The 25,480-nt window shown below is 39.7% G+C and overlaps 1 protein-coding gene across 2 annotated transcripts in view; it reads left to right on the forward strand.

Moving 5' to 3' along the window:
* man1a1 (mannosidase, alpha, class 1A, member 1) overlaps window positions 1-25,480 on the forward strand; it is a 188,968-nt gene that overhangs the window by 137,650 nt on the left and 25,838 nt on the right. For both annotated transcript variants that reach the window (XR_009061511.1, XM_057823045.1), the window contains exon 5: window positions 16,993-17,087. Coding sequence is in view for 1 of the 2 variants with exons in the window: in XM_057823045.1 (XP_057679028.1) it covers window positions 16,993-17,087 (95 nt within the window). In the remaining variant the exon portion in view is untranslated. The remainder of the gene's footprint in view (window positions 1-16,992; window positions 17,088-25,480) is intronic.

Here is a 25,480-nt window from a genome sequence, read left to right on the forward strand (position 1 = left end):
TCACTGTATCAAACTTACAGGATATGTTCGTTATATGAAACTGATGAGGTGATCACATTTTGAAGTCCTGAGGTCAAAGGTCACGGGGCTAAATTGAATGTATATGTGTTGGAGATAACTCAAGAACAATGAAAGGGATTATTATCATACTTGTATCACTATGACACGGACGGTGATTAAATCATTGGCTGCCATTGATGGTCATAGAGGTCCAATCCATTTGAGCTGGTTGGACTGGCAGCGAATGAGAATGAATGGTCATTTGCTGCCAGCCCTTTAAGTTAGAATGGATTGGGCGTCTGCTTGTGATAAACTAATTTAAATTCACAGCGGAGGGATGTAACGAGCCACATGATTAGATGCCTTACATTGTCAGTGGCACTGAAAGAGTTCAATTTGGGTAGGTGAGGTCAAAGGTCAATGGGCCAAATTGAGAACTCGAGAATGGAGAAAGGGATTATTATCATACTTTCAAGTACCATGTAACGGAAGGTAATTAAATCATTGGTTACCAATATATGATATACTAATTCAAATTCATAGTGGAGGGATGAAACGAGCCTTGCCAGAAACACAAAGAGTTAATTTCGGGGTAATGAGGGCAAAGGTCATTGGGGCAAATTGAATATGTTGGTTTGTGTTCAAGATAACTCAAGAAGGAAGAAAGGGATTATTATCAAACTTGCAGGATATGTTCATTATATGAAATGGATGAGGTGATTACATTTTGAAGTCATGAGGTCAAAGGTCACAGGGCTAAATTGAATTGGTTCCGCCCTCGCAGCGCTCCTCTATTTTATTCACTGTGAAATACTATTAATTAGTACTTATTTTTCAGAAAAAAAGACAGAAAATACCTATTGTAGCATTAAAGATAACATAAATATTTATATTTCTTGTGTTGAAGGTGATGCAAATTAATTGCTTCAAAGTTTGTTTGTCAGGATTAAAAAAAAAAAAAAAGCCTGTTCCTGGTGCGCTTAATGTCAACATAATTCACTCAGATAGTCCCATTGTATTTTCCGCGATTTACTCTCGTCGTCTTCTGTGACTTTTAATGTCCGTTGTTAATTGCTACTTCTCTAATTGCCCGTTAAATCTGTCCCCTGCTCGACATCTCCCCGGGATACTTAAAATCTTCACGTCTTTGACCCCCCGTAACACGACTTCCATGTGTCACTCTTTCACTGAGGCAGCACTTTTTTTTCCTAATGTGAATCCTCACTGCTAAACTGTGGATTGTTAAAAAAAAAACGAGTCAGCAGTTAGTAGTATTTGGTAAGGAAGGAGAGGGACTAATATTTGAAGTATGGGAGATACGGGCATTGGGTTTTAATACTATTCTGATATCTGTGTGAAACAGATCCAGAACGGGATGTTGCTTATGAATCATTTATGACAGATAGACAACAAGACAAGCAAAAATGTTTCGCACTCTTATTTTATTAGCATATTGGCTGCCACTGACAACCAATCCCTTTTAACTGGAAGGATTGGCAGCGATCATTCGCTGGTTGCCAATATGTTAAATTATAAGGTACGTATGATGATAAGTATGCATAAATATATTGCTATAAAATGCACCGGCGGCTGCATCATGCTAAGTCCTGCATTATAATGATTAAATCCTGAAAGAGAAATGTGAATCACAATCAAAAAAATGTAATTAGTCGATGAATCTCCAATTATATAACGATTAGTCGACTAATATGCCCATAGATGTCACGTTTTTAACTGTTATATTACATTTAAACTGGAAATTTTCATCGTAACTAAATACTAAGAAAAGTTGTCGCAACGATTAATCAAACAACTCGAGAATTCGATTAGAAAAAAATATTCAAATTAAATTTTGTTGCTTCGAGTATTTGTTTAATTAAAGTAGCGTTTGTAATCGTTTATTTTGAAAGTGTTTGCATTTTTAATGATTAGAGTGGATACACTGCCCTCTGGTCTGCCTCATTTCACATGGCTGAATCCAACTGCTCCTTGTTAAGACCAACGTAAACCAAGTTTTTGTTTGAGGTAATGTTTTTTAATAAATTTGTAATTTAGTTTATAGGTATATTTAGCCGTTTTTTGTCGGAATATGTGTCCGAACCATTTGTTAAGAGGATTATATAAAAACGGTAGCATTTTATAGCATTTAAGCTAGCGGACTTTTGCTATGTAAGTTAACCAATTGTTCTTTTGTTGTACATAATTCCTCATTTAAAAAAAAAAAAAAAAATACCGTTTGAGGCTCAGGTATTTTAATTTTTCATGTTCCTTATACGATTACTTGATTGTTCGAACTAACTAGCTCATCGATTAATCGACTACTAAAATCGATAGCTGCAGCCCTAATTATCATGTCACAGTTTTCAATGCAAAAGCAAATTTTTTTGAAAATCTAATTTTGATGAAATTAACATTTATTCTTACCGTATTGTCCGCACTATAAGACGCACCTAAAAAGCATTCAATTTTCTCAAAAGCAGACTGTGCGCCTAATAATCGGAGGTGCCTTATATATGGATCAATACTAGTTAATCATGGAGTGACGGAGCGACCCGTCACTGATATGAACTCATTTGCTCCCAAAAAAATATATAAATACGTTCTATTTTTAATTGTTTCAGTGTCCCAAAAACGGATTACGTTTTTTTTTTTTTTAAAACGAGACATCCCTGGGCTCTGATTCAATTTAGCTCCAAAGCACAAAGCTGAAAATTAATTTTAAAGCAATAAAAATGGCCACTGGATGGCAGTAGCACATTTCGTAAGACCCACAACCCGAATCAACGGAACGAATGGCTGGGCCACACGGCCGGGGCGCCGGCGGAAGACAACCGAATGGAGAACAACCGGGAGGACGCCCGGGGTGCCAGGCACTGGATGACCGAGCAGAACGACCGGGACCACCAGTGCAGTGGACGATGCCGTTGAGCCCGTGCTGCTCACCGAACAGACCCCGCAGTGACTCAAAAAAATCCACCTTTATGAGACAGGCGGCAATGAGAGAAAAGTTTACCCGGATGTCGTGGCTACAACAGCGTCATCTCTCAGTTAGTTATGTGTAAATAAATTGTTACTTTGCTATCAAAAGCTCTATTTGTCTTGTTGTTTGTTATTTTGTCAAAGGAAAACGTTATTCAGATGTTTGGGATGTAACTAAAGCAAAAAAAAATAGCTGTGTTAAAGTCAAAGTTGTGTTTGAAATGTATGCTTTTACAAAAAGCTCAATTTCTCTGTTTTTTCATCAGAAATTGGAAAGTTGTTTAAACTAAGCTATTTTCTAATGCTGATTTCTAAAGAATGGAAAAAGATATGAACTTACTTCAGAAGAGAGTCTAATCTTTCTTTTGGTGGGTTCCATGTTTATATAGCAATAGACGAGAATTTTCTGTGGGCCTTGCAAAATCAGTCAAAATCCACTAAAACGGCTTGGAGCGAAGGGGGTTGCACCGTTGAAAATGGCTGAGAGTGAATGAGTTGAGAGTTATTCAGATAACCATAGCATAAAGAACATGCTAACGTGTTTACCGAACCATCAGTGTCACTCCAAAACACCAAAATAACATGGGAAATGATATAATGTGTTAATAATTTCACACATAAGTCGCTCCAGTTTATACAGTGCCTTGCAAAAGTATTCGGCCCCCTTGAACCTTGCAACCTTTCGCCACATTTCAGGCTTCAAACATAAAGATATAAAATTTTAATTTTTTTGTCAAGAATCAACAACAAGTGGGACACAATCGTGAAGTGGAACAAAATTTATTGGATAATTTAAACTTTTTTAACAAATAAAAAACTGAAAAGTGGGGCGTGCAATATTATTCGGCCCCCTTGCGTTAATACTTTGTAGCGCCACCTTTTGCTCCAATTACAGCTGCAAGTCGCTTGGGGTATGTTTCTATCAGTTTTGCACGTCGAGAGACTGACATTCTTGCCCATTCTTCCTTGCAAAACAGCTCGAGCTCAGTGAGGTTGGATGGAGAGTGTTTGTGAACAGCAGTCTTCAGCTCTTTCCACAGATTCTCGATTGGATTCAGGGCTGGACTTTGACTTGGCCATCCTAACACCTGGATACGTTTATTTTTTAACCATTCCATTGTAGATTTGGCTTTATGTTTTGGATCATTGTCCTGTTGGAAGATAAATCTCCGTCCCAGTCTCAGGTCTTGTGCAGATACCAACAGGTTTTCTTCCAGAATGTTCCTGTATTTGGCTTCATCCATCTTCCCATCAATTTTAACCATCTTCCCTGTCCCTGCTGAAGAAAAGCAGGCCCAAACCATGATGCTGCCACCACCATGTTTGCCAGTGGGGATGGTGTGTTCAGGGTGATGAGCTGTGTTGCTTTTACGCCAAACATATCGTTTTGCATTGTGGCCAAAAAGTTCAATTTTGGTTTCATCTGACCAGAGCACCTTCTTCCACATGTTTGGTGTGTCTCCCAGGTGGCTTGTGGCAAACTTTAAACGAGACTTTTTATGGATATCTTTGAGAAATGGCTTTCTTCTTGCCACTCTTCCATAAAGGCCAGATTTTTGCAGTGTACGACTGATTGTTGTCCTATGGACAGACTCTCCCACCTCAGCTGTAGATCTCTGCAGTTCATCCAGAGTGCTCATGGGCCTCTTGGCTGCATCTCTGATCAGTTTTCTCCTTGTTTGAGAAGAAAGTTTGGAAGGACTGCCGGGTCTTGGTAGATTTGCAGTGGTCTGGTGCTCCTTCCATTTCAATATGATGGCTTGCACAGTGCTCCTTGAGATGTTTAAAGCTTGGGAAATCTTTTTGTATCCAAATCCGGCTTTAAACTTCTCCACAACAGTATCTCGAACCTGCCTGGTGTGTTCCTTGGTTTTCATAATGCTCTCTGCACTTTAAACAGAACCCTGAGACTATCACAGAGCAGGTGCATTTATACAGAGACTTGATTACACGCAGGTGGATTCTATTTATCATCATCGGGCATTTAGGACAACATCGGATCATTCAGAGATCCTCACTGAACTTCTGGAGTGAGTTTGCTGCACTGAAAGTAAAGGGGCCGAATAATATTGCACGCCCCACTTTTCAGTTTATTATTTGTTAAAAAAGTTTAAACTATCCAATAAATGTTGTTCCACTTCACGATTGTGTCCCACTTGTTGTTGATTCTTGACAAAAAAATTAAATTTCATATCTTTATGTTTGAAGCCTGAAATGTGGCGAAAGGTTGCAAGATTCAAGGGGGCCGAATACTTTTGCAAGGCACTGTAAATCGCACCCTCGGCCAAACCATGAAAAAAAACTGTGACTTATAGTCCGAAAAAAATACAGTAATTTGAAATCAATTAGTTGTCGATTGTTGATTCATCTTAGCAGCCGTACGTGTCAAACTGGAACTCTGCATGACTAATAGCTTGAAGCAAGAACACGTTGGCTCTTATTTCGGAAACTGTGCATCATCCTAGAATGGGCAGACATAAAACAATAGTTTTCATTTTTCCAATTGTAGCAGCGACAGAACAAGCTTTAAGATTTTGTTTTAGCACCTGTGGACGATTAAATGTATTTTTTATATTCTTCCTTGACACTATTGTGGTAAATGTGGTCTGAACAGTACACTAAAAACAAGGGGGAGTTTCCGCATGACTATCTTGGCAGCCTTGGCATGGTTCCAAACCAGGCCTTCTGTAGCTTTTAATTCCGATGCTCTTTGGGCTTGACTTGTTCCCGCCGCCTTGAAGGAAGCTAATAAAGCCGCCGAGAGAGAGAAAAGACTCTGACGCGGCGTACAAAGCAACAGCAGGCTTCTCTTGGGCTCAAAGCTGTCTTGTGCGCCTTACATCCAAGCACTCTTCGAGTAGACGAAATGTCATATTTGACATTTCTTATTTTATCAGCTTGCTTTATAAATCCTTAGCCTTGATTATAAATGCAAAGAATAGGAGGATTGTGATCTCAATAACTTTTGTTGTAATTTGATTTCTGCATATGTGAAATTTTGTTCAATATATGGCCAAATATGTTTCGTATTTATCATTCTACTTCATATAATCTAGGCTTGTGTGGTTGAACGATGAATCCAATGAGACAAAACACGAAACATCCCTTTGAGACAGTTGGCATGTATGTGGCAGTGTTCTATCAGAAGTAGGGAAAAAAATTTGGCGTGCAGCAACACATGTAGACAGACAATGTACCAAAACTTCCAAGCGCATATTCTTTTTTTCTTCTGCCGAAACTTACTAATGTTGTTGATTAGTCAACAGTGAATGAGTTTATTATTCTGTCTGTCACTATACATCGCTGGCACAGATAGACAGGGTTCCTTAAACGTCTTAAATTTACTAAAAAGACATTAAAAGGCATTGAATTTCATTTGGTGGATAAAAAAATTCCTTATATTTTAAATTGTGCTTGTGAAATTCTGTTTGAGAAAAGTCCATGCGAAATTTGTCCTGGAATTGGCATTAAAATCAGTTCTCACTCTGTAAAAGATGTCCAAAAAATTCACGTTTTGAAACCTGAATGAATAAGAATGATAAGGAAAATGTGTAGTGGCCATGTGTGTTGGAAATGCATACACGAGAAATTCATTTCTCAGTTTCAACTCGCCCAAGAAACATAATAAATGATATTGACACATATATAGGACAGGACAGGACGGGGAGAACAGACAGTCCAATTCCTGAGGTGAGAAAACGGAAAACGAACGTGTGGAAAAGGGAAAAAAAAGACCAACAATGCTTCTATGGGTGGGGAGCAAAATGTGTAATTAGCAAGTGAGCGGGGAGAACAGACGGGTCGCCAAGAGGCGCTCCAATCTCTGAGCTGGGAAAAGGCCAAACGAATGGGTGGAAAAGGGAAAAACATCATTTCCAAATTCCCAACTATCCCCTTATGGATGGGGGGGGGGGCAAAATGTGTAATTAGCAACAAAACTGGGAGAACCGACGGATTGCCAAGAGGCGCTCCAATCTCTTAGCTGAGAAAAGGTCAAATGAATGGGTGGAAAAGGGAAAAACATTATTCCCAAGGTTCCCACTTACTTTTATGGATGGGGGGGATATAATGTGTAATTAGCAACAAAGCGGGGAGAACAGATGGATCGCCATGAGGTGGTCCCGATTCCTTAGGTGAGAAAAGGGAAAACAAATGGGTGGAAAAGGGAAAGAAAAAAAAAGATCAATTATGCTCCTATGGACGGAGGAGCATAATGTGTAATTAGCAAGTGAGTGGGGAGAACAGACGGGTTGCCAAGAGGCTCTCCAATTTCTGAGCTGAGAAAAGACAAAACAAATGGGTGGAAAAGGGAAAACATCATTCCTAAGTTCCTAACTATCCTCTTATGGATTGGGGGGGGGGATAATGTGTAATTCGCAACAAAGCGGGGAGAACCGACAGATCGCCAAGAGGTGGTCCCGATTCCTTAGGTGAGAAAAGGGAAACTGAATGGGTGGAAAAGGGAAAAAAAAAGATAACTTTACTCCTATGGATGGAGGAGCATAATGTGTAATTAGCAAGTGAACGGGGAGAACAGACGGATCGCCAAGAAGCGCTCCAATCTCCAAGCTGAGAAAAGGCAAAACAAATGGGTGGAAAAGGGAAAAACATCATTCCCAAGTTCCCAGCTATGCTCATATGGATGGGCAAGCATAATGTGTAATTAGCAAGTGAACAGGGAGAACAGACGGGTCGCCAAGAAGCGCTCCAATCTCTGAGCTGAGAAAGGGTCAAATGAATGACTGGAAAAGGGAAAACCATCATTCCCAAATTTCTAACTATGCTCTTATGGGTGGGGGAGCATAATGTGTAATTAGCAACAAAACTGGAAGAACCAACGGATCCCCAAGAGGCGCTCCAATCTCTGAGTTGAGATAAGGCAAAAACATCATTCCTATGTTCCCAACTATGCTTTTATGGATGGGGGAGCACAATGTATAATTCGCAGCAAAGCGGGGAGAACCGACGGATCGCCATGAGGTGGTCCCGATTCCTTAGGTGAGAAAAGGGAAAATGAATCGGTGGAAAAGGGGGGAAAAAAAGATCAACTATGCTTTTATGGATGGAGGAGCATAATGTGTAATTAGCAAGTGAGCAGGGAGAACGGGTCACCAAGAGGCTATCCAGTTTCTCAGCTGAGAAAAGGCTAAAGAAATGGGTGGAAACAGGAAAAACATAATTCCCAAGTTCCCAACTGTCCTCTTATGGATGGGGGGGGGCATAATGTGTAATTCGCAACAAAGCTGGGAGAACTGATGGATAACCAATAGGCGCTCCAATCTCTGAGCTGAGAAAAGGCAAAACAAATGGGTGGAAAAGGGAAAAACATCATTCCCAAATTCCTAACTATGCTCTTATCGATGGGGGAGCATGATATTTAATTAGCAACAAAGCAGGGAGAACCGAAGGATTCCTTAGATGACAAAAGGGAAAACGAATCAATGGAAAAGGGAAAAAAGCAATTCGGAACTATAATGCACTGGGCAGGAAAAACCTAGTGTCGAATTAGCAACAGGCAAGTGAAAACTGACTGTTGACTAAGAGGTACCCTGTTTCCTGAGGTGAGAAAAGGGAAAACAAATCAGTGAAGAAAGAGGGGAAAAAAATCCAAACTGTAATCCTGTTGGTGGGGGAGCACAGTGTGGAATTAGCAACACACAGTTGCGGGCGCAGCAACTATTCCAGGTTAAATTCATTGTCATAAATAGCATCGTATTTTTCTATGAAATTGGTTTGCGGCACAGAGGTTGGGAAACACTGGTTTACGTAGACGGGGTTGAAAAGGACGTAGTCGTAAATGCGATGTTTCTTTACGACGTTCAGTTTCCATCCCTTCTGATTAGAAGGTCATCTCAAAGTGCAACCAAACAATAAAGTGGAAAGAGTGGATGCAAAGTAAAAGCGACAGCCATGATTCAGGTCAGCAAATGTGGAGCAGTAGACACGCAGGACGTTTTTAAAGCCTGGCAGTTAATTGATGGAAAAAGAAAAAGGGCGTCCTACTTTTTTATTCCTCTGGAAGTTGTTCGGTGGCGTCGGCGGCGTGTTTTGCCCTCCAACGGGTCTTTGGAGAACGCTGTTTGAAGGTCGTCGAAGAGGTGGCGCGTAATGAACGGGAGCGATTGCGATGTTGTGTGCCGTGGAGAAGAGGGCAGGAAATTCACTCGTTCGCTATTATAGACGGGGGGTGACGTCCAATCCATTTTGACTGAGAGAGTTGACTGTGATTGATGACTTAAAATGGATTTGATATATTGATATCTTTGTGTAAAATTTAAAAAACACAGTGGGGCAAATAAGTATTTAGTCAACCACCAATTGTGCAAGTTCTACTTGAAAAGATTAGAGGCCTGTAATTGTCAACATGGGTAAACCTCAACCATGAGACAGAATGTGTAATATCTGTGTCTTTAGCAGATACTCTGGGGTTCTTTTTTAGCTATCTGAGTATTCTGCGCTGAATCTTTGGTGGACGGGCACTCTTTGGGAGAGAAGAAACAGTGCCGAACTCTCTCCATTTGTAGACAACTTCAATGATTGTCGATTGATGAAGAGCCAAACTTTTAGAGGTGGTTTTGTATCCTTTCCCAGCTTCATACCAATCAACAATCCTTGATCGCAGGTCTTCAGACAGCTCTTTTGACCGAGCCATGATGCACATCAGACAATGCTTTTCATCAAGACATTTCTTACCAGGTGTGTTTAATAGTGGGCAGGGCAGCTTTAAACCACTCATCAGTGACTGGGCACACACACCTTATTAAATTGTTTGGTAAAAATCTGTTTCAATTGTTCAGTTTCCTTAGGCAGAGGGTGCACTTACTTATTTTCCCTCTTCTGTCATTGTTTGCATGCTATCCTCATTAAAATATGAAAACCTATTAATGTTTGGGTGGTTTTAGTTAAAGCAGACACTTTATTTTCATCTGTGTGATTTTGACAAAGATCAGATCACATTTGATTGTTATTTTATGCAGAAATATGAGAAATTACAAAAGGATCAGATACTTTCATACCACTGTAGTTTTCTGTTCTACTGCACATTTACAGCTAAAATATAAAGCTTATAGGAATTAAACAGTAAATATTATGAAAATAATCTGCTAATAATCGGTGATGGAAAAAATCGTTTGGGGCAACCCTGACTCCTAGTAACAGAAAATGCTCAACTTTTTTCCAGTGACAGACGAGTATTTTGTCACAGAACACAATATGTGGTTCTTAAAAGCCCAACATGGTTCCACTTTAGTGGATAAAAGGCAACACGGACAAGTCAAAACCAGCTTATACAATCTCGCTTTTTCATTCAAATGCCTTCCTTACATCAACTTCTTCTGGCTTTCCGGATACTTGGTGGTGGCACTGTAGATGCCAAATTACCCCACTGCGAGTGTGCGAGTGCGTAACAAGGCGTCAGAGCCCAGTGATTAATGCCTTTAATAACGCGTGGAGCACACTGCGGGGTGGAATAAAAACACTCGCAGGGACACACAGAAGAATCATTTCTACGCCCCGCGTCCGAGGCCATCACGCCGCGTGCCAAAGCAGCTTTAATAAGCAAATGAATTATACAGCGCGGCGAGAGAGGCCACCATCATTAGGAAAAACTCATGTTGATGATCACATTTCACACCTGGACGCCCCCATGCGGGGTCCATTTCGGGACCAGGTTGAGGATTTTACAAGCTCTTTAGAGAGCTCAAAATGAAAAAGCATCCAGATTTAATAGTAACTCATTCTCTGTCATGGACAGTGATTGACAGCTCATCCATTTTTATCAGAAATTGGTTGTCATTTGTCACAATTTTTGTGGTTAAATGTAACAAAGTAAAAGTACTTCATTACTGTATTTAAGTACAATTTTGTGTATCTGTACTTTACTTGAGTACAAATATTGAAGTGGTACTTTTTACTTCACTACAATTTGCTGTATGTATTTGTACTTTTTACTCCTCTTCTTTTAAAAATTGTTTCCTGTGTTACACGTTTAGGGCTGCAGCCATTGATTATTTTAGTTGTCGATTAATCGATGAACTAATTAGTTCGATTAATCGAGTAATCGGGTAAACATGAAAAAAATTAAAATACCTGAGCTGGGCCTCAAACGGTATAAAAAATGAGGATCTACATATGTACAACAAAAGAACAATTGGCTTACTTACATAGCAAAAGTCCACTAGCTTAAATGCTATAAAATACTTTTTTTTTTTTTTTTTTTTTTTACAATGCTCTTAACAAATGGTTAAGACACATATTCCCACAAAAATTGGCTAAATATACCTTTAAATATACCCTTAAACTAAATTACGAATGCATTAAGAAACATTAGCTCAAACAAAAACCTAGCTTATGTTGGTCTTAACAGGGAGCAGCTGGATTTGTCGATGTAAAATGAGGCAGACTAGAGGGTTAGGGTTAGGCTAAATTAAAATGAATGCAAACACTTTCAAAAAAACAAACCATTACAACGCCACTTTGATTAAACGAATACTCAAAGCAGCAAAATTTAATTTGAATCTTTTTTTCTAATCGAATACTCGAGTTAATCGACTAATCGTTGCAGCACTATACACGTTACTTTTGTTTTCTTTTTTTCTCATTGTGAATTGATAGTTTCGTTTTCATGCCTCCGGCACAATCGATAAGCCCCGTGCAACAATACCGTAACAGAGCACTAGAGGCAGCAACACGTTTACAAGCAAGATTAGGCAGGTGAACAAGATTTTGATCAATAAAAACCACCACACTCTTGTACAGCAGGTGGCGGTATGCACCTGAAAGTTGCTTGCAATCCGCCATTAAGCTAGGTTTTGGAGTTTTTGAGCATGTTAAGCTTTGATTACAGTGCAGTTAATTATCAAAAGTAAATAAAATAATAATAATAATATAATATAATTAGGGATGTCAAACGATTAAAATTTGTAATCGTTAATTACAACTTTAAAATTAATTAATCGTAATTAATCACAGTTCAAACCATTTATAAAATATGCCATATTTTTCTGTAAATTATTGTTGGAATGGAAAGATAAGATGACGGATATATACATTCAACATAAGGTACATAAGTACTGTATTTGTTTATTATAACAATAAATCAACAAGATGGCATTAACATTATTAACATTCTGTTAAAGCGATCCATGGATAGAAAGACTTGTAGTTCTTAAAAGATAAATGTCAGAATAAGTTATAGAAATTTTATATTAAAACCCCTCTCAATGTTTTTGTTTTAATAAAATTTGTAAAATGTTCAATCAAAAAAAATAAACTAGTAGCTCGCTATTGTTGATGTCAATAATTACACAATGCTCATTCATGGTGCTGAAACCCATGAAATCAGTCGCACCCAAGCGCCAGCAGAGTGCGACAAAACACCAAAAAAACAAACAAGTGACAAGTAGAGCAGGGCGGTAAACCGAAAATTTACCGTCAACGAAATTCTTCACGATGACCGACGTAATTTTGACCATGTCGGTAAATTCGGTAATTTAATAAAACAAGAAAATATAGTCTTTTCATCACGCTTTGACGCTGTGTTGTTCGGTTATGTTCATTCCCCTTTAAGAAAGCAGACAGTGTGCTTACATATGGAGTCACGTGGTTTTCAGGAAGTCAAACAAACAGAAGCCCGGTAGGCTAACGCTAGCAGCTAACGCCACAAGTAAACGGGATGGAGTCGGGCATAAGTTAGCTTCGCCAAACTTTCACCCGACATTAACTAAACTCTTGGCGGGTTCCAGACGGACTTTCACCCGCTGTCCTCCCTGGTTATCACGATATCAGGAGAGGATGCTTTCAGTGCTTTGTTCTGGTAGCCAAGCCACAGGCTAACGCTAGCGGCTAACAGCGTCTACAAATGAACGTGATGAACGTGAAAGAGTCGAATAGCGGCTCTAACCTTGTCGAAACGGCTGAAATTAATGAGTGGACTGGGCACGGACTTCATGTAGCAATCATCATGTCGCGTTATTTGGCATCTCTGTGTGATTTCTCTGAAAGCTTTCATGATGGTAAAGCACTCAGCATAAAGTACAATCCAATAGTGAAGCCTTTATATAATACAACAGTTTAATGACCACAGCTATTTTTCTGTATGTGTTTGCTTTATTCTGCCATAATAAAAGCTTAAATGTTTCATTGGCATCAGAGCAATACAGCTTTAATCTGGTTGTGTCTGTGTAGGGGGGTGCATGTATTAAAAAATGTTCCGGGGGGGGGGGGACTGAAACCTTGACGTAAACACTTGTTTTGAATAATTATTTCACAGCAGCCATGACCAATAAGTTGTCTGAAGTGTACTGTTAGAGCTGCAAGTCATTTGGGTTTGAATAACATGTTTGCACAGTCATCATGTTGATTTTTATAATGTCACTTTTGAAGTCATACAAGCTGTTATAAATTTTCACACTAGAATTCTTATTGTTTACAAGATTTTTTTTAAATACTTAATGTTAAGACTGCATTTGCGATTTTTAAATTGGAAGCTGGTTAAATAAATTTAATGAGAAACGGTTGATTTGTATTCCATGCATTGATTCAAATTTTCATATGATATAACAGTCCGCTTGGGCGAATTTATCATCATTTATCGTTATCGAGGTAAATCTGCTCAATTTATCGTGATACGTACTTACGGCCATATCGCCCAGCCCTAGTGACAAGTGGACATGACACTGTGCTGTCATTTTAATCTGTTTGAGCGGGGCATGTGCGTTAAATGCCTCAAATATTTTACCGTGATTAATTTAAAATATTAATTACCGCCCATTAACGCGATAATTTTGACAGCCCTAAATATAATATAATATAATATAATAATAACACTCTTAATTTAATAGATAATAACCAAATAACCCTCTCTGGGTTCTTCACAGAAAAAAGCCAGGAAATAAATAAGAGAATTGAAAAAAAAGGGAGGAAAAATGTTCTGGGGGCTGGACCAAATATGGAGGCGGGCTGTAGTTTGAGGACCCCTGGTTTAACAAGTTCAACGATGATTGACACATATAGCGCTTTTGAAGCTCGTGCCTCTGGCAAGATCAAACACAGTCATCTGTCAATCATCGGTTCCTTTAATAAATAACTCCAGTGCATTGCCTGCCTGCCTGACGAACAAAGAGCAGGGAGAGGGAGGGAGGGAGACTACGTGATTGGCTCAGGACAGCTCATCTACAGTGGGGAGAACAAGTATTTGATACACTGTATACACTGACAGTGTATCAAATATTTGTTCTCCTCACTGTCTATTTTATTTTATTTTTTAATTGAAAAAAGTCTGCGATGGACTGAGGGCCCGAAGTTCGAAGCGCCAAGTAGCGAGGGATCACTGTACTTGAATTATTCGAGTAACCATTTAAACTCTAATTACTTGTGCTTCACCGATTTATTTATGAATGTTCATTCACTGCAACTCTCCCACTTTAAATGAATTGGACGTCTAAACTCATTTACATTCACAGCAAATGAATTGTAACAACAACAAAAACGATTATTTCCTGTGTAAAGTTTCATATTCTGAAAATTTCGCAACCCTTGTCAAGATGTAGACGCTCGTATGTCCTCCCAAAAAGAAATGTGCACAGAATAGTTGATGTTGCTTCTCTGCGGGCGTTTCCACTCTGATGTTGACAAGCGGCCTCTTGAGCTTTGCCGCCCGGCTCGTCTTTTTGCTCCGCTTTTTACTTGTCTTTTCGCCGGTCCCTCGCACGCCCCGCAGAGTGCTGCCATCTCTGGGGAAAGACATGCCCGCAAGTTAGCCAGCGCCTCACACTAGTGTTTAAATATGATGACAGATGGATGCTGACAGAATTACTTGACTTCGCGCTGGATTTACAGTCTAGTCCAATGTCCAAGGTTGAACCGGAGGCTTGCTGACCACCACGATTTTCACGGTGGAAGTAATGGGAGTGATATATTCCAGGGTCAGACTGTCGCCATGGCTTACAGGGAGTCCGCTTCCTAAGAATCTCAAAGACGATTGCTTGTTTGCGGTTCAACTTTTTAGTTGAAAGTTAGTTCCGGTACAATTTTGAGTGGACTACACTAACAGCCTAGCTTTGCTATTATAATAGCTAACATGACTTCGGATACTTGATGAGAAATTTATCATTTTACAAATAAACCTTATGAAATTATTCTCAATTTCCTTGATATATACAGTGGGGCAAATAAGTATTTAGTCAACCACCAATTGTGCAAGTTCTCCTACTTGAAAAGATCAGAGAGGCTTGTAATTGTCAACATGGGTAAACCTCAACCGTGAGAGACAGAATCTGAAAAAAAAAAAAAACACAGAAAATCACATTGTTTGATTTTTAAAGAATTTATTTCCAAATTAGAGTGGAAAATAAGTATTTGTCACCTACAAACAAGCAAGATTTCTGGCTGTCAAAGAGGTCTAACTTCTTCTAACGAGGTCTACCGAGGCTCCACTCGTTACCTGTATTAATGGCACCTGTTTTAACTCATTATCGGTATAAAAGACACCTGTCCACAAGCTCAGTCAGTCACACTCCAAACTCCACTATGGCCAAGACCAAAGAGCTGTTGAAGGACACCAGAGACAAAATTGTAGACCTGCACCAGGCTGGGAAGACTGAATCTGCAATAGGTAAAACGCTTGGTGTAATTATTAGAAAATGGAAGACATACAAGACCACTGATAATCTCCCTCAATCTGGGGCTCCATGCAAGATCTCACCCCGTGGTGTCAAAATGATAACAAGAATGGTGAGCAAAAATCTCAGAACCACACGGGGGGACCTAGTGAATGACCTACAGACAGCTGGGACCACAGTAACAAAGGCTACTATTAGAACGCAATGTGCCGCCAGGGACTCAAATCCTGCACTGCCAGACGTGTCCCCCTGCTGAACCCAGTACACGTCCACGCCCATCTGCGGTTCGCTAAAGAGCATTGGAATGATCCAGAAGAGGACTGAGAGAATGTGTTATGGTCAGATGAAACCAAAATAGAACTTTTTGGTAGAAACACAGGTTCTCGTGTTTGGAGGAGAAAGAATACTGAATTGCATCCGAAGAACACCATACCCACTGTGAAGCATGGGGGTGGAAACATCATGCTTTGGGGCTGTTTTTCTGCAAAGGGACCAGGACGACTGATCTGTGTAAAGGAAAGAATGAATGGGGCCATGTATCGAGAGATTTTGAGTGAAAATCTCCTTCCATCAGCAAGGGCATTGAAGATGAGACGTAGCTGGGTCTTTCAGCATGACAATGATCCCAAACACACAGCCAGGGCACCAAAGGAGTGGCTTCGTAAGAAGCATTTCAAGGTCCTGGAGTGGCCTAGCCAGTCTCCAGATCTCAACCCCATTGAAAATCTGTGGAGGTAGATGAAAGACCGTGTTGCCCAACGACAGCCCCAAAACATCACTGCTCTAGAGCAGATCTGCATGGAGGAATGGGCCAAAATACCAACAACAGTATGTGCAAAGCTTGTGAAGAGTTACAAAAAATGTTTGGCCTCCGTTATTGCCAACAAAGGGTACATAACAAAGTATTGAGATGAACTTTTGGTATTGACCAAATACTTATTTTCCACCATGATTTGCAAATAAATTCTTTAAAAATCAAACAATGTGATTTTGTGGATTTTTCCCCCCACATTCTGTCTCTCATGATTGAGGTTTACCCATGTTGACAATCACAGGCCTCTAATATTTTCAAGTGGGAGAACTTGCACAATTAGTGGTTGACTAAATACTTATTTGCCCCACTGTACAGCTTTAACAGAGTGGACACATTATGATCACATACTAACACAACTTAACAGAGTGGACAGTGACAGTGGGGACAAACAGAAAACCTTTTTTTTTAATTTATTTATTTTTTTTTTTAAATGAAAGAATATTTTTTAATCGAAATAAAAACACATGATTGACTATTACTTGGTGGAAAGGTGCTATACAAGTATAACACCATTTACCATATTAACTATGTACTATTAGCTTACAGCGAATAAAGAATATATCTTGCTCTCATTCGCAGGTTTATCGCAGAAAAGCAGTGGAATTGGGCGAAAAATTGCTCCCGGCGTTTAAAACGCCCACCGGAATCCCGTGGGCTCTGCTCAACCTCAAAAGGTAAGGTCGCCATGCTAGCCCACTCAGGTACGTTAACAATGGTACCGCGATCTGTTCTAAAATTAAACTGATTTTACCTTGACCACACAGTAACTATGGCATATTAGCACTTACAACACTGAATGTTTAAGGAAACAGATGAACAACCTTCTTATTTTTCATTTTTAATGTATTTCATAAATTAACTCCTTGGCTGCCAATGACGGCTATAGGCATCCAATCCATTTGTCCTGGAACGGTTGGCAGCTGGCTCTCCCATTTTAAACGGATTTGATGTTAATCACCCTCAATGGCAGCCAATGTATTAGTTGTAATGTAAGTCTCAATCTAAAGAAAAATTACAATAAAACAGAAAATAACAAACATACACTTGCCAATTAGTCCTGTCCGACATTCTGATTCACTTCTGTGAACAATAAATCAGAACTCAATAATGAAAAGAACAATCATCATCCATTTTGTCTCTCTTTCACCCCCCCGGGCCCCGGAGAGCACGCGGCGACACTCCGCGGTTTGTCAGGCGCTAATTAAAATCCCAGTCGTCATGGGAATAAACGCGCCGTAACAAATAAGAGTTCGTCTGTGTGTTTACACGGACCAGCTAGCTCTGCGTGGAAAAAACGCCCCCCGAGGGTGGAATTGTGGAGATCCGTTCTCGAGAGCTGCCTGTCACTTTTAACACGATGACAGGAGCAATATGAAGAAAATGAATTGCCTTTTAGGAGTCTTGACACGCATGAAAGCTCAGCAATTCTGGCAGCAGTGAGAAAATACGTGGATTTTAGGATTCCTGAACACGGATCCAAAAAGTCAGCCCCGGTCACTAGTTTTAGCAATCAGCACAAAATATGGTGGACGTGTCAGTTCTAACAAGAGGCAAAAAATGAAAGAATGAAGCACCATCATGAAAATTGAGAAGAGATGCTTCCACTTTGGTTTTAAACTGCCGTTTTGCACTGGACCACATGCATTTGAAAGAAAAATTTAGCCCCGGGCACCAGATTTACCTACAGACACCAAATTTGGTGGACATGTCGATCATTACAGGATGCATTAAAAAAAAAAAAAAAAGACTCAAGGACCCATGCTTGAAACTTAACAGGAAGTCTTCTATGTTAGTTTGAAGCTGCCATTTTGCACTCAATCACTCTGGAAATTTAGAATAATTCAGCCCCTGGCACCAGTTTTAACGACAAGCACCAAATTTGGTGGACATGTCCATTATCTCAGGACACATGAAAAAGTCTCAAGGACCCATGCCTGAAACTTAACAGGAAGTATTCTATGTTGGTTTGAAGCGGCCATTTTGCACTTAACCACCTTGGAAAGTTAGAAAAATTCAGCCCTTAGCACCAGTTTTACTGACAGACATCAAATATGGTGGACATGTTCATCACCTCAGGATGCATTAAAAAGTCTCAAGGATCCATGCCTGAATCTGAACAGGAAGTCTTCTCTGTTGGTTTCAAGCTGCCATTGTGCACTCAAACAACCTGGAAAAATTGAAAAATTCAGCCCCTGGCACCAGATCTACCTACAAACACCAAATTTGGTAGGCATCTCTATCATCACAGGACGCATAAAAAGTCTCAAGGACCCATGCGTGAAACTGAAATGGAATTCTTCCATGTTGGTTTGAAGTTGACATTTTGCCCTCAATCACCTTGGAAAAATATAACAATTCAGCCCCTAGCACCAGATTTACATACAGACACCAGATTTGGTGGACATGTTCATCATCTCAGGACGCATAAAAAAGTCTCAAGGATCCTTGCCTGAAACTGAACAGGAAGTCTTCTAGGTTGGTTTCAAGCTGCCATTTTGCACTCATATTAACATGGAAAAATATAAAAATTCAGCCCCTAGCACCAGATTTACATACAGACACCAGATTTGGTGGACATGTTCATCATCTCAGGATGCATAAAAAAACAAAAAAAGTCTCAAGGACCCATGCCTGGAACTGAACAGGAAGTCTTCTATGTTGGTGTCAAGCTGCCATTTTGCACTCAATTAACCTGGAAAATGGAAAATCAGCGCCTGGCACCAAATTTACCTTACAGATACCAGATTTTGTGGACACCTCTATCATCACAGGACGCATCAAAAAGTCTCAAGGACCCATGCGTGAAAGTGACATGGAAGTCTTTTGTGTTGGTTTGAAGCTGCCAATTTGCACTCAATCACCATGGAAAAATATAAAAATTCAGCCCCTAGCACCAGATTTACATACAGACACCAAATTTGGTGGACATGTCCATCATCTCAGGACTCATAAAAAAGTCTCAAGGATACATACCTGAAACTGAACAGGAAGTCTTCTATGTTGGTTTCAAGCTGCCATTTTGTACTCAATTAACCTGGAAATTTTTTAAAATGCAGCCCCTGGCACAAGATTTACCTATAGACACCAGATTTGGTGGACATGTTTATAATCTCAAAATGCATAAAAAAGTCTCAAGGGTCCATGCCTGAAACTGAACAGGAAGTTTTCTACGTTGGTTTCAAGCTGCAATTTTCCACTCAATCACTCTGGAAATTTAGAAAAATTCAGCCCCCGGCACCTGTTTTAACGACAAACACCAAATTTGGCGGACATGTCCATTATCTCACGAGGCATGAAAAAGTCTCAAGGACCCATGCCTGAAACTTAACAGGAAGTCTTATATGTTGGTTTGAAGCTGCCATTTTGCACTCAATCAACCTGGAAAAAAGAAAAATTCAGCCCCTGGCACCAGATTTACCTACTGACACAAAATTTGGTGGACATGTTTAGCAACACAGGATGCATGAAAAAGTCAAAAGGACCCATTCCTGAAACAGAACAGGAAGATCTGTATTTTGAATTGAAGCTGCCATTTTGCCTTGTATTGCATCCCCTGGTTATTAGAAAACTTCAACCCCTGGCACTAGTTTTACTTATTGACATGAAATTTCTTAGACATGTTTACCATCACTTGATGCACAAAAACGTCTCAAGGACCCATACAGTGAACTAAATAGGAAGTCCTCTATTTTTCACTGTGTTGAAACCCCTGGAAATTGACACAAAATAATATTCAACCTCGGCTCTGCTTCCACCAATATAAATGAAATTTGGTGAACATGTTTATCATATCAGAACATACGAAAAAAAATTAATAAATAAAAATAATGCCCTGGATTTATATTGCGCTTTCTGGTTGGACACTCGAAGCACTTTACTCTTTCACTCCGATGGTAAACCACTACAGTAGCCACAGCTGCCCTGGGGTAGTCTGACAGAAGCGAGGCAGCCAATCAGTGCCATCGGCCCTTCCGACCACCATCAAACCACTCTTTCTCACACTCCTTTCACACGAGGCAAGTCGGGTGAAATATCTTGCCCAAGAACACAACGATGATGGGCACATGTAAGAGCTAGAATCGAACCCCCGATCCTTCAGTCAGTGGACGACCTGCTGAACCACCTGTGCCACTGTCCCCCACGAAAATGTCTCGAGAATGAATGCCTGAAATTGAACAGGAAGTCAACCACGACAAGTGACGCCACATTAAACGCTCCCATTTGGCAATAAGAAGAATCACTCTATCATAATACTAGTAGGCAAAAAACTCTTTTCAAATGTTTTCCGATAAATGCGGTTTCTTTTGTTGGAGTTTGACCTTTTAGCCAGATTGCCAGAATCACGTCAGCCAAACCGCTGTAACCGCGCTAGCGCAACCCCAACAACCTGGCCAAAAAGGCCAAACCCTGTGCGTTCACCTTAGTTTTAACCCCTTGTACTGACTTCATTTTAAAATTTGGGAGAAGGCTTCGAAACACAATATGACAGTATATTCCAAGTCGACAGCAAGTGAAAAACTGCAAACAAACCCAGACGAAGAGGAAGGCTGGATGCAGGGTCACCATCTAGTGTATTTGTTGATTTGTTTCAGTAAATGATACTGTAGCCATTTAACTGTTCTGCCCAAATGCATGATGGGAAGTGCAACCATGACTGTGCGTAGTGGCACCAATTCATATATCTTCTCTGCGTTGGGAAATAACACACAAATCACAAATGTGACTTTGTATATTGTGACTAAATATTGCCATCTAGTGTATTTGTTGATTTGTTTCAGTAAATGATACTGTTGCCATTTAACTGTTCTGCCCAAATGCATGATGGGAAGTGAAACCATGACTGTGCGTAGTGGCACCAATTCATATATCTTCTCTGCGTTGGGAAATAACATAGGGTGTTAAGAAAAAGATCAACTACTACCTTTCTTCCCCACGTTGCTTCCCACGATATTTCTAATTGTTGAGAGAGGGATTGTAAAGCTTTAGCCAATAAAAAAAAAAGGCTCCAAAGACTGCCAAAATCCACTCTACTCATTTTACGCTGCCTTTTTGCTCTATATATCGGTAAAACGGCGCCATTATAAATTGAACGCAACAATGCGTGAGTGGGTCGTGCAGCGCATAAGTTAACCCTTTAACACCGAAGCCTATTTTGGCCGAATTTGCAGGCATTTGATGTTGCCTTTATAGTTCAAAGAAAAAATTGTTTACAATGGCCAAATTGGGTCCCTTTTTTCAGGACACCTTGAACTTCATGTCTAAACTGTTGTTTTCTTCACTGACCAATTATAATCCACATTTTGGACCCAAAAAGACAAAAAAATCCCAAAATCTTTTTTCAAAATTTGTAATGTTGACGTCCCATTGACATCCAAACTTGCTCGACCAACCGTTTTGAAGCTTGATAATATTTATTCAACTTGTTAGGATAAACATTCAATAGAAAAAAATAAGATTGAATAGTTTTATGTTTGACAATTCAACACAAACAGCAGGTATGGTCATAGGCGTTTTTGGCCTTTACACATACTATGGTCAAAACAGGCTATATAGTGTGCAAAATAGTGAGAAAAAAATGTATATATTTCATCTAACACAAAAAGGGTTTGGAAGATATCTCTTTGTGAATTTAGGTATTATACCCATCACCTTATCTAAAGTACATGCAATCAAGCTTCTCGAACACTCAGTTTTATAAAAATTGAAAAGATTATAGTGAAGAAAAAAAAAATTTAACATTGGAAAAAAAGTATTTTAAAAAATATTGACAAGTAGTTCAATTTCTTGGATTTTTCAGGCATGCCCCCAATAATTTTTTTTTTTTTTTTTTTTTTTTTTTTTTGCGCACTCAATAAAGCTTCTTCTTGAACAGGTCACAGAGCTGAGTCACACACAACGTCACACAGCCTACTCTTTCGCCGTTTGCGCTCAACTGTCACTTCTACTCGCCGAGACGCCGATTCATCAGAGGAAAACAATGACAAATACGACTCATCTTCTTCCTTGAGTTAATGAAATAATGCATTAGCTTATGCTAAATGTAGTTTTAGATTCATTCTGCACGTTTCAAAGTCGCTCGCTCAAACCAACCGGTGTTGTGCATTTTTCGGCACGACACCGGCCGCTGCTTGCTTCGCATGCCTCCCTTTCAATAGTTGGCGCCTCGCTCGGAAATTTATTAAAAGTGATCACATTCGGTTCGTCCTTCCTGACATCACAACGACTCTTGGGATAAGTAGTATTTTGTGCTGCTTTCGCGTTTGAAAAAGGACAAGAAATGATGACAATATGGAGATGGATACATGGTCCATGCAGCGTTTTAATGCATGTTTATGAGGGCAATAAAACTATAAAACTCAAATGACATTATCTCCCGTTTTTCTTGGCCGATTGACTTCAAATAAAAACTGGTGTGGACATCAACTTCCGCACTTTCAAACGAGACCAACCAGCAGCACGTGGGTGATGTAATTACAGCGTGACGAAGCTTCAAAGACGATATGCGTAAACGCGTCGCTGCCGACACGTTCGGTGTTAAAGGGTTAATTGCGTTAAATATTTTAACGTGATTAATTTTTAAAAAAATTAATTACCGCCGTTAACGCGATAAATTTGATAGCCCTACGTTAAGCCAAAACTAAAGACTCTGGATGAGTGTAAGACATTTTGTCTGTAACGTTAAATACAATTAGAAAATGATTTAATTAAAAAATAAATATGTATATTAAAAAAAGGCATGTCCGATTTTTTTTTGCCGATTCCGATACTTTGAAAATGACATGATCGGATGCCGATCGATTGGGACATCTTTGGTTATGACCTTATCTGCCTGTTGTCTTGGCGCTGCAAATTCCAGTCACTCCAAGTCCAACTACTCATACTTCAAATATATTCTACTTGTTTTCGTAAACTATGATTTAAATGCCATTTATTTTATATTGGGCATGTTAGAGTAATACAAACAGTCAATCAGTAAATATGGGAAAGAATATTATTCTTTTTCCTTTTTTTCCACAATATTCATATCAAACTGTTCCCTCCACCGAATTCTATCATCTGCCCACCGTTCAATGAGACAGGCTGATGTCCGAACAACAGGAGGCGGCTGCTTCTCCCGCTTGAAAGCTCTGCGAGCTTGAATATTGATTGGCGACGACTGAGGTAAAAATGCCGCTTAATCCAACTCATCGACGTTATTAATGCGTCCAGTACAATTGGGCTGGCTGAAAAACATTTTTACCCGCTGAAAAGAGCGCGCAAGTTTGCCCTCCTGCGGGGTTGCCGTCTAACGGAAACTATTCAGCGCTCGTTATCGGCCGCGGTCTCCATTAGCATGCGGACTGATAAAGCGCCCTCCGAGTTCACCGCGCATTCACTGGCGGGTGAACTGCTTATCACCGCCTCTTAATAACACTACAAAAGGTCTCGGGTACTCGTATGAATCAATTACCCAAACAATTATTTGAGATTTATTGTTTTGTTCCTGAATTTTTTTTGTGCTAGCTTAAAATCTTTAATTGCGTTTCGACTATGTGCGGTTGAATCTAACAAACTTGGACGGTTTTCAGTCACTGTTCATCTTCATCTCAATTGCTCCTGTAAAAAATAACGTCACTTTATTTGACAGATGCGCTTCTTCTCCGGCTCAAAGGCTGAAGCAATCAATGCTAAGCTCTCGGGGTCTCGCCGTTTGATTAATAGGACTGAGACGCTGAGTGGCTCCATTAGCGCGGACGATTGGGCTCGTGTCAGAACCCAGGATGACCCTCTTCGGAGCCTACGTTTTTGGTTCTGATTGCATTAACATTTTTAACAAGGCATTCGGATGAAAATGTTGCGTCGGAATTGCTGTATGTTAGTTTATCCTTAGTAGATGTCCAGTCATTTGAAGTCGGAGCGTGGCAGCGAATGAACCCTCCCTCTTCAAACGGATTGGACATCTACAGTACCTGACAAAAGTCTTGTCGCTTGCATACACATGGACCTGAAGTGTCCCTCTAATATATTTGTAATAAATATTTTCTTACAAGAAATGGATCATTTTAATCCCAACAGGTTTTGGAAAAACATTTCGGTGCCAAACAAAACTACCGATCGATCGGGTCCGATCACGTCATTTTCAAAGTATCAGAATCGGCAAAAAAATATCAGCCATGCCTTTTTTTTATTTTTATTTTTTTTTAATTAAATCGTTTTGTAATTGTATTTAACGTTACAGACATAATATGTTAAACTCATCCAGTCTTTAGTTTGGGCTTAAGGTAGGGTTATCAAATTTATCCCGATAACGGCGGTAATTATTTTTTTAAAAAATGTATCACGTTAAAATATTTAACGCAATTAATGCATGCACTGCACGACCCACTCACGCATTGTCGCGCTCAATCTGTAATGGTGCCGTTTTACCTATATAGAGAGATAAAAGGCAGCGTAAAATGAGTAGAGTGAATTTGGCAGCCTTTGGAGCCTTTTTTTAATTGGCTAAAGCCTTACAATCCCTCACCCTACGATTAGAAATATCATGGGAAGCAATGTGGGGAAGGTAGCAATTGATCTTTTTCTTAACACCTAATGTTATTTCCCAATGCAGAGAAGATATATCAATTGGTAGCACTACGCACAGTCATGGTTCCACTTGCCATCATGCATTTGGGCATGGCTACAGTATCATTTACTGAAAGCTCAACAAATACACTAGATGGCAATATTTAGTCACAAAATACAAAGTCACAAGTCTTTCTATCCGTGGATCCCTCTCACAGAAAGAATGTTAATAATGTAAATGCCATCTTGAGGATTTATTGTCATAATAAACAAATACAGTACTTACGTACTGTATGTTGAATGTATATATTCGTCCGAGTTTTATTCATTTTTTTCTTAATGCATTGCCAAAATGTATATGATCGGGAAAAATTATCGGGAATGATTGGAATTGAATCGGGAGTAAAAAAAAAAAAAGCAACCGGATCGGGAAATATCGGGATCGGCAGATACTCAAACTAAAACGATCGGGATCGGATCGGGAGCAAAAAAACATGATCGGAAAAACCCTAGTTCTGATGTT

Source organism: Corythoichthys intestinalis, chromosome 19 (genome assembly GCF_030265065.1).
Source record: "Corythoichthys intestinalis isolate RoL2023-P3 chromosome 19, ASM3026506v1, whole genome shotgun sequence".
In the NCBI taxonomy this organism is placed as follows: Eukaryota; Metazoa; Chordata; class Actinopteri; order Syngnathiformes; family Syngnathidae; genus Corythoichthys; species Corythoichthys intestinalis.